The sequence below is a fragment of the Mustela putorius genome, unplaced genomic scaffold (genome assembly GCF_011764305.1).
Source record: "Mustela putorius furo isolate JIRA1106 unplaced genomic scaffold, ASM1176430v1.1 tig00537335_pilon_pilon_pilon, whole genome shotgun sequence".
NCBI classification, from domain to species: Eukaryota; Metazoa; Chordata; class Mammalia; order Carnivora; family Mustelidae; genus Mustela; species Mustela putorius.
Genome location: NW_025422457.1, coordinates 4,719,538 through 4,731,851, shown reverse-complemented (window position 1 = coordinate 4,731,851; position 12,314 = coordinate 4,719,538). Strand labels below are relative to the sequence as shown.

Sequence of the window (12,314 nt, the reverse complement as noted above, 5' to 3'; positions counted from 1 at the left end):
GTTTTATGTGCCAGAGTTATACTAGTTTTTGAGGATTTAAGATAGAAGACATGTCTTTTCCATCTTTGAATCACTGAGAATAGGCAGATAAAGAGATGCTACTACTTTGTAAATGTGCCATGAAACGTATTAAAGATTGGGATATGACAGTCCCTGGAGGGTTTCTGGAGGCTTCTGTATCATCCTTCAAGATAAGGATGAGAAAACAGTAGTAAAAGGAATTTCAGGCAGAGGGGTAGAGGCAGGTGAGACACAGCCCTCATCATCTACTCAGAGCTGTCCTTAGTCCTTCACTCGAGAGTAATTAGATAATAGTTAATGAGGCTTGAGACCTACTTCCCTGATCGTAGCTGGTGAGAAATGGATAGGTTTTTGGAAGTAGGCATGTAGATACCAACAAGCTGTGTATTTATTTTTAATATTTATTTACTGCTGTCTACATTTTGGGCACTCTTCTGATTAAGCCCCTGCTTTGTTTAATTCCTTTGATCTTGACAACAACCCTCTGATGTGTAATTTCTGTTATAATCTTCATTGTGTAGGTGAAGAAGCCAAGGCACAGAAAGGTTGGGGAACTTACCGAAGATCACACAATTAGTAATTAGAATTCTTATCAAGGAAGATTGGCTCTTGAACGCAGTGCTATTCTGACAGCTCATGCAAGGAACAAAATAATTAAGCACCTGCTGAATGCCAGGCACTGCACTTACTTGTGGGGATGGGAAGAGAAATTAGAACCCATTCCTGCCCTCCCTTGACTTGTAGTTAGTGAAGATAAGTATGTAAAGATACAATTACAACCAGGTGATTTATGCTATAGTTGAAAAAAGAGTAACAGGTTGAGGAATTACAGAGCAAGGCATGATTTACTCTATGTAGAGAGTTCCAGTTTTGTAAATTTAGCAATCTCCTATTTTTACCTGTAAATATTCCTTATATGACATTGTTTCTAGACCGTTCACCACTGCCTTTGCCCCAGTCTGATTATATTCCAGTATGTAGAGTATCTCTTTTTTTTTTTTTTTTAAAGATTTTTATTTATTTATTTGACAGAGAGAGGTTACAAGTAGGCAGAGAGGCAGGCAGAGAGAGAGAGGAGGAAGCAGGCTCCCCGCTGAGCAGAGAGCCCGATGCGGGACTCGATCCCAGGATCCTGAGATCATGACCTGAGCCGAAGGCAGCGGCTCAACCCACTGAGTCACCCAGGCGCCCTAGAGTATCTCTTAAAGTATCATGTCCAGAATTAGCCATCCTCAGGATGTGCCTGGCAAAACATCACTGTTCGAGAACAGTTGTGAGGTCGCTAATTTTCTGAGCAGCTGATGGGCTTTCGTCCTCCATCCAGCTGAGGATCAGGGCTTCATCAACTCACTGTTTCTCATGGCAACATTGTACCTCTCCTGCATTTGGCCCAGCGAAAGGTCGAGAACTACTAATCATCATTCTGTGTTACCAGAGAAGCTTTAGATTTTGAGCAGCTTTATTATATTCAGCTCACAGTGAGTTTGTGGCCAGTTCACTTCAGTTACTTAATTGTGGCCTGACAAATGGGTATTCCCCAACCTGCTTTTAAGAAAGCGATTTTTGTTGTTGTTGTTGTAAACTTCGAACTTTATCCTTAGCCTATCAAAATTTGATTTTGTTGGGTTGTTGTGTGTGTGTGTGTTTCTAGACCTAAAAGGGAGTTTGAATCTCATCTCAGTCATCTAAGATACTACCTAAATTACCTGTTTCCAGTGATCTGCAGTTTCGATAGGCATACCTTAAAAAGTTGCCATCTAAATTGTTGGGGAAGAATTCTGGTTTGGACCATGACTAGTATACCTTGTGGTATGACATTTGAGGGCTTTCAGGTTGCAAGTTTTTTGCATCTGGTTGCTTATTCCCTTACAGATCTGTCAGTGCTGTCCCCTGGCTCACGAGCATACACATATACAATTTTCAAAATGGGAATATCTGTATGTTCCTTAATGATCACTGAAAGAATATAAATGGCAAAAAGAATATCAAAAATCTTTCCTAAGACACTTCCCTGCTTGCCCGCCCTAAGATAACTACTGTTGGCAATTTGATAAACAGTCTTCCAGATAGTTTTATTACATATATGTATATATTTATGGTTTTATAATACAAATGAAATTATATGATATGATACCCAGTTTGCTAGCCTTACCCAATTTGTACTGTAGTGATTTTACCATTTCTCTATTCTAAGTGTTTGCTAACCATCTCTTTCATAGTAAGTTCTAGAATTCGCCCAAAAATCAACACCCTGCTCATCAGTCTGTGGTTCTCAAGGTAGCATTTGCTCATGATAATAACTATCCCCCAGTGAAGGTTAAATTATTATAAGTATATTGCAGATTGACAGGAAGTGTTTTATCTATTCTGAAAAGATTAACATATAAAATGTTCAAAAAAATTTGAAAGATTATAGATGTTCTAAAACAAACATTTTGTATAGGAAAAATAATGATAGCTCTGTTTTTGAGCTCCTACATATGCCGGGTGCTGTGCTAAATAATAAATGTGTAGTATCTCTTTTAGTCTTTACCCCAGTGTTAGACATAGACATGCATTATTATGTCCTTTCCAGAAAAATAAACGGAAACTCACAGTCCTTCTATAATATTCTTATGATTCTACAGCTAGTCGGTGGAAAGTCTTCTATTTCCAAAGCCCAAATCGTTACCTCTGTGTTCCATTGCCTCTCTAGTTCATTCTTCAGTAATACTGTTAAAACTTGCTTTTGATTTAGTAAATGTTTATTGAGTGCCTACTGTGTGCCAGGACTTGTGCTTGGCTGGAGGTGTGAAACTATGCTATCTGTCCAGTAAATTACAAGTTGCTTTGGGAGGTAGTAAATGTGATAAATTCCATGTTACTATAACTCCATCTAACAGCTATGCTCTTTTTCTGCCACTTTTAATTTTATTAAAGCCTTTTTAAAAAATGTTAATTAAAACATTGTAACATTAAATAATTTATAAAGTCGCATATATTTTTATCCCCTTTGTTTCTTCTCTGTTCCCTTTTTGATAAGTATTTAAAGATTTACAAAGTTATAATCGTAGTCCCTGTGATTTTGTGCTGTACTTTTTTCTTGTAATTTTTTTGTAAGTGATTTCCTTTACCTTTAAAGCCTTCTTGCTTATCACTTAAATAGCTACATAATGAACTCCATCAAAATTGTTTTACTTTATCCAGCTTAATATTAATTGAATTCTTGTATGGCTCTCAGTGGTAAAGTTTATCTGCATTACCTCCCTGCTGTTGGTTCTCTGTAGAAGAAATGGAAAACTCTCCTTCATTGGAAGGCCAATGGGAAAAATCTTGTCGGTACTATTGACAAGATTTAGTGTACCTGTGTGGTAGGCAGCCCCTCTGATGTTTTTCATTCCCTTGGAATATGCTTCGAGTCAAGACTGTTCCATTGGGGGAAAAGATAGATACTATAGTACTTTGGACATCGGAATTGGTATAGACTTGTTCATTGACCTTGACTCTGTCTATTTCAGATAGTTGGCATTGGATATTTTTATGTTCTTAGATTTATTTGTGACTTTTTATCTCAGGATGGATTCTTTCTTCTTGGCTGAGATGTTTAAGTATCTTTACCTGCTATTTGCTGATAAAGAGGACATTATTTTTGACATAGAAGATTACATCTTTACAACAGAAGCTCATCTGTTACCTCTTTGGCTCTCTACTACAAATCAAAGTATCTCTAAGAAGAATACAGTAGGTTATGTTTTTTAATTAAATGTCTTATTCCTCTCTTTTATGTGGTTATTTTTCCAAGTGAAAAATAATTCATGAATAGAATTCAATAAATATATGTATGGCAGGAAGAAAAGTACACTTGATATTTTTTTTTCTTTTGTTTTTTTTTTTTTAAGATTTTATTTATTTATTTGACAGAGAGAGATCACAAGTAGGCAGAGAGGCAGGCAGAGAGAGAGAGAGGAGGAAGCAAACTCCCTGCTGAGCAGAGAGCCCGATGCGGGACTCGATCCCAGGACCCTGAGATCATGACCTGAGCCGAAGGCAGCGGCTTAACCCACTGAGCCACCCAGGCGCCCCCCTTTATTTTGTTTTCTTACAGTTTTATCTTATATACACTTATTGTATTCTTGTTTTATTATATTGTTTATCCTATACACGCTTAGATTTCACTTAATGTTTTATATGAACATGCTATAATGTTTAGTAAAATAATTATTTTTATTTATGTAACATTCTTTTATATTGTAGACCTCAGATTATACAGAACTGGATGACAGTAATTTTGACTGGACTTGTCCAAACACTCAGATTCTCTTTCCTAATGATCCACTGTATGCTCAGAGTATTCGTGAACCCTTGAAAAATGTGGTGGATAAGAGCTGTCCTAGAGGCATCATCAGAGTGTAAGATGTTTTATTTCGTACTTGTTAATAACGAAGTTAATTGTTAGTAAATGACAGAGAGTGTAAGGAATATATAACGGCCAAGAAGATGTTCACTTAGACCAAAAACATATTGAAGTATGTAGTTATCACTAATGAAAAGTTATTCATTGGTAAAGTTAGATGGCAAAGTTATTTCTTATTATGGAAATTTATTATGGTGATTATTTTGTTTAATGAACTGTTAATAGTCAGTGGGTGGCATATAATAGTTAACTTCTGTAGTTCATTTTTACACAAAATAGTTTCTTCAAATACTTCCACATATCTTGTTTATGTAGGAAGTATTTTTCCTTTAAGCTGTAGTTTCTATGTAGTGAAAATACAGTTTCTTATTTCATTTGATTTTGTTTTTTGATGAAGTACTGATTCTTAGTTTTTAAATAAAATTTTTTGGCTTAATGAGTTCATTTTTTCCTAAATAGTTACATTAGAAAGGCCATCAATAAGAAATTAAAAAAAAAATTTTTTTTTAAGTGAGTGTTATTATGCACAGATAGAAATGCTGTTTTGCTTCCTTGTTTTTCAGGGAAGAAATCAATAATAACAAATCCCCAAGCCAACCTTTTCTGTGCTTTCAGATAGTTATAAGGCTGTCGACTAATACAGACTTGTAGATAATATACATGCTTTGGTAACTGTAAAATATATTTGACCATGCCACTTAATAAACTAAGTTATATATGAGAAAATAGCTGTTTCCAGTTTTTCCAGTTCTACTAGTTCTAAAACTAGCAGTTTTGCAAGTATCTAAAATTATTTTTATTTGTCTTGGGTTTTTCCCCAGTTCTGATTTGTAGTTTTCTAAGCCTTGCCTATAATTACTTTTAGCAGAGAGGAGAGTTTCAGGAGTGGAGCTAAACCCCCTCTGAGAGCCAGAGATTTCATGGCCACTAATTCTGAACATTTAGAAATCTTGAAGAAGATGGGGGTGAGTTTGATTCACCTCAAAGATGGGAGAGTCCAGTTGGTTCAACATGCAATCCAAGTAAGCCATTGCTGTACTAATTAGTTACCATCTCTGCCCTTTTTGGTCTCATCAGCTTTCATAAGATAATGACATTTGGCTTTCTAAAAACTTTTAATATGTGATTTAAAGTTAGAGAATCAGAATTTTAGGACGTGGAAGTATCTTGGAAAGCCATGTAATTCGGCCCCTTCCTAGTGTAAATCAAATGAACAATGAATCTTGGAACACTGAAAAAATAAAATTAAATTAAAAAAATAAAACATCAAAAAAAAATCACGAATAGGTTGGGTAATTTTCTGAAATCAGTAGAGTCAAATGTAGGGCTCAAGTTCAGAGTTTTCTGTTTCTCAGCACCTTGTCTTTCCACCCTTTACAGCAAATCTTAAAAGCTAGTAATTCATTTCAGTACCTCTGTAGTTTACAGTATTTTAGTTTCCAAAAATCTTTTATTTTATTTTTATTCGTTGTGAAAATCAAAATTTGCAAGTATTTGTTTATGCCTAGGAAAAATAACATAGCTTTTTGAGAAAATTCTATTGTTTTTTGCTTTAAAAAGCTTTCATAATATGAGACCTTTTAATTTTTCAGTTTATTCACCTTATTAATATATTGATTGTGAGAAAAAACACAGTTTGCTAAAGAATTTCAACATGGTATCCCTTAATCTCAAATCCAGACTTCCCACAACCTTAGTTTTCCCTCTGATTTCTTTTCTCATCTCTGTTGTCATATCAGTCCTTTCTTAAAGAGTCTTCTGCCTGCTCCCTTATGTTTCACTTACTGTCACTTTTCAGTAGAGAGAGCAGCATCTCTAGTGACATGTTCACTTACGCCACCAATGGCATAACTACCACCCAGTGACCTCTTAATCCTTATTTGATTAGTTTTTTTGTAACTGTTGACTGACCCTTTTTAAAATATACCCCTTTCTTGGCTTTCAGGGCATTCCAGCAACATATAACTTTTCTACTTTTCTGTTTATTGCTTTGTGCGTTCCTTTGGAACTTTCCTTTTTTGCCACAGCCACTCAATGTAGGCACTACCAGAGAGTCTGGATCGCACCCCTTTCTCTCTGTATTCTTCTTTCGCAGTCACATCTGTTTCTGCAAGCTCAGCTGTCATCTTTGTACGTGTGATTTCTTAGATGTACGTAGGTAACCCTGATTCCTACCTATACTCTTAAATTCAGCTTTTATCTGCCGGTCATATGTATGACATGTGTCTGCATCTCAGTCTCTGTCTAAACCTGGATTATCTCTTTGTGCCCCAATCTCAGTCCATTTTTCTTCCTTTTTGTTTGCCATCTCAATACCCCTAGCATCATTCTCTTTAAGTCACCAAACCTGGATATATCTAGATAGTCTTGAACTTGTCTCTGTCTCCAAACTTCTCTCTGTTCTGTCTTGTCCTCTAACTCTGTCAAGTACAATTAACTTTTCCTGTTAAGTGTGAGGAATCCACCTTTTTTTTCCACTAAGGTAGGCATTCTTCAGCTTTTCCTCTGTTAAGACTCAATTCAAATATCATTCTCTAAATATTTCCCAGATCCACACTGGCAGAATCAAACATTCCCTTGTCTGTGCTGCTAGACTAATTTCCCACATGAGAATTTTATCATAGGTAAATTTATATGTCTGTATCCTCTAGATACAAACTTCTTCTTTTTTTTTTTTAAAGATTTTATTTATTTCTTTGACAGAGAGAGATCACAGCAGGCAGAGAGGCAGGCAGAGAGAGGGAAAGGGAAGGAAGCAGGCCCCTGCTGAGCAGAGAGCCCGATGCAGGACTCCATCCCAGGACCCTGAGATCATGACCTGAGCCGAAGGCAGCGGCTTAACCCACTGAGCTACCCAGGCGCCCTAGATACAAACTTCTTAAAGTGAAAGACTCTGTCCCCAGTTCCTAGTCCATTGCTGGGATCTTAATAGAAGCCTGATACATATATTTTGAATTTAGTGTGATTATTGGATCATAATTCCAAAGAAGCGAAGTATGGATCAGTATGAGGTTTATTTCTTAAAAGGGGAAGCAGTGGAAAAAATCAAGCAAAGTAAACATTTCAGCATTTGGTGGAAGTCCAGTTCTCAATTTGTATCAGAAGTGGTTTGTAGAACAGTGAAGGAGATGTTGAAAAAAATTACAAATGTACTTTCAGAAAATATTTCCAGAAGTAGTATTTTTAGGACAAATCAGGCCATAAGTATTTGATAGGGACTGAAACCGAAAGGGGAAATTTTAGAGTAGGTTATATAGTGCATTAGTATTTAAGACATCAGAAAGTTGAAAGTTTTCATTTCAAAAGGATAAAATTAATCTGTTTTTTTCCCTAGGCTGCTAGTTCAATTGATGCTGAAGATGGGTTGAGGTTTATGCAGGAGATGATTGAATTGTCAAGTCAGCAACAGAAAGAACAGCAGCTACCTCCACGGGCTGTACAAATTGTTTCCCACCCATTTTTTGGCAGGGTAGTGTTAACTGCTGGACCAGCTCAGTTTGGGCTAGATCTGTCTAAACATAAAGAGGTGTGTACACTTACAATATGCTTGTTGAAACTGAATGTATTGTGTAAGTATTGTCTCATTGCTTAGTCTAATTTAGTAGTTTCAGTTTGTTAAACCTAAATATTTAATCTACTAAAACCCAAATATCCATTCTCCCAGATTAAAGCAGATTAAAGTTAAAAGCATATCTTGAAAAATTTTTTTTTTATATCTTGAAAATTTTGAGTCATAATTTATGTATACAACATGCTTAAAAATTTTACTTAAAATGTTGTTCACATATTGTCTAGTTCTTGGCCTGTTCTGTAATTTGGTATCTTTAATTTATCTAAAAATGGTTTTTTGGACTTTTTAGCAACTACTAGAACCTTTCATTGAACAGAAATCTAACTTGGAGCTTTAAGGTAGAACACAACTAAAACCAGAGATGCTCTCGCTCAGGTGGCCATAGAGAGCATGACACTGTGGTCCCACCAAGCCAACTCTCGGAAGGCCACTAAGCTAGCCCAGCCCCTTAGTTTTAATGTAGGAAACAAATACCTACATTGTTAAACAGTTCACACATTCATGTAACTAGTTGCTGAGTTGGGACCAGACCCAAGTTGCCTGATAATCTAAAGCCAATGCTCTTTGAACTCCATTCCCTCTAACGGAGATGTTTTTTGTGTGTGTACTTTAAAGCTCTAAATGTTTATAGATTGACTCATCCAGTCAAGCAGCTCTTTTTTGAGTCCAGTACTACTGTATTCTAGGTCCTGTTTTAGATGTTAGCTGTGTGTGTTGTTTATGAAGCTCGTGCAGATCATGCCCTTGTGGAGTTTGCATTCTAGGAGAGAGAGGGATATTAAAGTATCTTTATGTTGGTATCTTCAAAATCAGTTCTCGGATGGATTGATCATTCTAGGAAGAGAGCTGCTTACAGATTCATGTAGATTAAATCCATTTTTCCCCTCTTTCAAAAAATTTTTCTGCCTATAATGATGGTTTAAAAGTGGTTCCCAGCTATTTTAAGTGTGGATGTGGGTATGAAGTGAATCTGCCTATGAATTCCAACTTTACCACTTACTAACATTGTGTCTTTGAGTAAATTATGTAACCCAAGTCTGTCTTAGTTTCCCCATAGGTAAAATGGAGATATTTTTTTCTTAGAGTCATTATAAAGATCAGCTTTAGTAATTTATGTTTTATAAACTGTATTTATGCTTTATATACAAATATATATGTGCTCTATATGCTTTAAAAAGTAGTTATGTTTTATAAACTGCAGAGCACAGTAAAATGTTGGTTGGGTACTATGATTTGCAAAAGAGTTCAAAACAAAAACTTTTTGCTAAATTTATACTGGATATGTTATCATTAGAAATGAAGTAAAGCCCTAGATGGTGAATTGTATTGACTAGAGAGTGATTTGAGAAGACAAAAGGATATTTAACTTCCTTCTATTTCTGACAGACCAGAGGATTTGTTGCAAGCAGTAAACCATACAATGGTTGTTCAGAGCTTACTAACCCCGAGGCAGTGATGGGAAAAATCGCTTTGATACAAAGAGGACAGTGCATGTTTGCAGAAAAGGCTCGCAACATTCAGAATGCGGGTGCCATTGGTGGCATTGTTATTGGTGAGTACTCCTCTGTGCCATTGGGTACACTGGGAGGAGATCATTTTTAGGATTTTTCCTTGGGTTTGTCAAAATGTTAGCAGAATTCATCACATTATTTTTAGTTCACCAGACAGCATAATGGGTGGGTAATCCAGTGACTCTCTTAAATAATGTCTGTGTCTTGTATATCTTTTTTGAAAGTCTAGATTGGGGTTTCTGTATATTAAGGCCAATAAAAGTACTTGGGACAGATAAGAACGTGGGGGCACCCCAAAGCACCCAACAGCATGGTAAGAAAATGTGCTTTCAGATCCAAAGCCCTCTAAAGGCAAGAATTACACTCTGGCACCTCCAGTGGGAAGCCATTAAAAATACCCATTCCTCCACAAAGATGCAGGCTTTGGACTCAAATACATTGGGGTGCAGTTCCTGGCTCCGCCGCAAGATCATGGTGTGACCTTGGCTTAGCTTTAGTTTATTGGTTTATTCAGTAGAATTTTTTTTTTTTTAAAGATTTTTTATTTATTTATTTGACAGAGAGAGATCACAAGTAGGCAGAGAGGCAGGCAGAGAGAGAGGAAGGGAAGCAGGCTCCCTCCTGAACAGAGAGCCCGATGCGGGACTCGATCCCAGGACCCTGAGATCATGACCTGAGCTGAAGGCAGCGGCTTAACCCTCTGAACCACCCAGGCGCCCCTCAGTAGAATATTTTTTGAGCTCTAGTAGAAGTGGTAATAAATATCTTCCAGGTGGTTTTAAGGTTTGACTATAATATATACAAAATGTCTTAGTATAATAGTTTACATATCATAGGTATAAGCACTAGTTCCTAGCAAATTTTTTTTTCCTTGGGTCTTTTTTCCACTGAAATTACGAACTCAAATCATTTTACCTCCGTATTTCAACCAGTGTGTTCTGCTCTTTTATTTTTCATAGAAAATCACGAACAAGCAGACCTTGACTGCCAGGAAAAAAAGAAATTTTTCTTTCCTTTTTAAAGATGTGTTTATTTATTTTCAGAGAGAAGGAGCAGGGTGGAGGGTGCAGAGAGGCAGAGAGAGAGTCTCAAGCAGGCTCTCCCCACTGACCAGGGAGCCCCATGCCGTGCTTGATTTCACAACCCTGATACTATGACCTGAGCCCAAATCAAGAGTCAGACACTTAACTGACTGAGCCACCCAGGTGCCCCAAATTTTTCTTTGCTTTAAGTATATAGTTTATATTCAGAACTGCAAGACCTGAGATCACATCCTAATTATGAAGTTAAAAGTTTTTATAGCTTCTCGCACAGGGAAAAATCTATTTTGAATTTTTTCCTTCTTTCTGGGATAGATTTCCTTTTCCAATTCAAGGTAAGTAAAAATTAAGGCATTTGAAATAAAATACTAGGATTTATTTCAGTGAAAATAATTATTTACTCTTCCTTTTGCTTATCCTATACGGGCACTTCAGGGCTGATTTATTGAGTGCAGAGATTTCATTAGTTAATTCAGTATTAGGAGAAGTTCTGCTTAATAACTTAAATCAGCAATTGGCACACTACAGCCTGTAGGCCAAGTCCACATCACTGCCTTTTTTTGTAAATAGAAGTTTTACTGAAACACAGCCATGTTTGTTTGTTCCATATTGTGTATGCTTACTTCCGAGCAACAGTAAGAGTAGAGAACTGTATAGCCTAAAATATTCACTCTCTGGCCAATTACAGAAAAAGGCTGCTGCTGCCCAACTTAAATGATCTCTTCATCCTTGGTGATTTTCCACACTGTGAGGTTGTTTTTATTGAGGAATTTAATAACTTGTCATCACTATCATTTTGAACACCTCTTTACCAAGACTTAAAAAATATAAAATAGAAGAAATAAGGGCTGGAACACATATGGAGTAGTTTAGGTTTCCACTAAGTCTTATTCTCAAGGTATTCTATACTCTGCAAGGTTTTTCAAGTTTGTTTTCTTTAATAGCTGTTATTAGAATCTTCTACTGAGTTCAGTGGGTAAACAAGTAAGAGGCAATGATCCTTACTCTCAGGAAATTTTTTTTTTAAGATTTTATTTATTCATTTGACAGAGATCACAAATAGGCAGAGAGGCAGGCAGAGAGAGAGGGGGAAGCAGGCTCACTGCTGAGCAGAGAGCCTGATCCTGGGCTCGATCCCAGGATCCTGAGATCATGACCTAAGCTGAAGGCAGAGGTTTAACCCACTGAGCCACCCAGGTGCCCCAGGAAATATCACTTTTAAAGAGAAAATTTCTTGTATTATAACATCTTTTCCCTATTTATTATTTTTTTTTTGTTTCTGATGAAGTATTTTGTTTGGTTTTGCTGGTTTTCATTGTATATAAATGAGCAGATTAGGGCTTAGCTGTTTTTTATCACAAGTACTAAAAGTGAAAATTATCTTAGAATAATCATTTGGCTGCAAGAGACAATAATTGATTTAAGCTGGTTTAAGAAGGGAGGTTTGTTTACTGCATGGAACTGGATTATTTTATTTTTTTATTTTATTATTGTGTATATATATATTATATATACATATATATATATTTAGATTTTTTTAGATTTTTTTTTAATTTGACAGACAAAGATCAAAAGTAGGCAAAGAGGCAGTCAGAGAGAGGAGGAAGCAGGCTCCCTGCCGAGCAGAGAGCCCCATGTGGGGCTCGATCCCAGGATCCTGGAATCATGACCTGAGCCAAAGGCAGGCTTTAACCCACTGAGCCACCCAGGCACCCCAATCTTTTGTATATTTTTTTAAGATTTTATTTATTTATTTGACAGAGATCATAAGTAGGCAG

At 36.4% G+C, this 12,314-nt stretch overlaps 1 protein-coding gene across 5 annotated transcripts in view; it reads left to right on the top strand.

Moving 5' to 3' along the window:
• EDEM3 (ER degradation enhancing alpha-mannosidase like protein 3) overlaps positions 1 to 12,314 on the top strand; it is a 78,033-nt gene that overhangs the window by 46,754 nt on the left and 18,965 nt on the right. For 2 of the 5 annotated variants that reach the window (XM_004767953.3, XM_004767952.3), the window contains exons 14-18: positions 3,576 to 3,741; positions 4,255 to 4,409; positions 5,280 to 5,436; positions 7,749 to 7,940; positions 9,372 to 9,537. In XM_004767953.3, coding sequence (XP_004768010.1) covers positions 3,576 to 3,741; positions 4,255 to 4,409; positions 5,280 to 5,436; positions 7,749 to 7,940; positions 9,372 to 9,537 — 836 coding nt within the window. The remainder of the gene's footprint in view (positions 1 to 3,575; positions 3,742 to 4,254; positions 4,410 to 5,279; positions 5,437 to 7,748; positions 7,941 to 9,371; positions 9,538 to 12,314) is intronic. The other 3 variants (XM_045074290.1, XM_045074291.1, XM_045074289.1) reach the window with 3 other exon arrangements.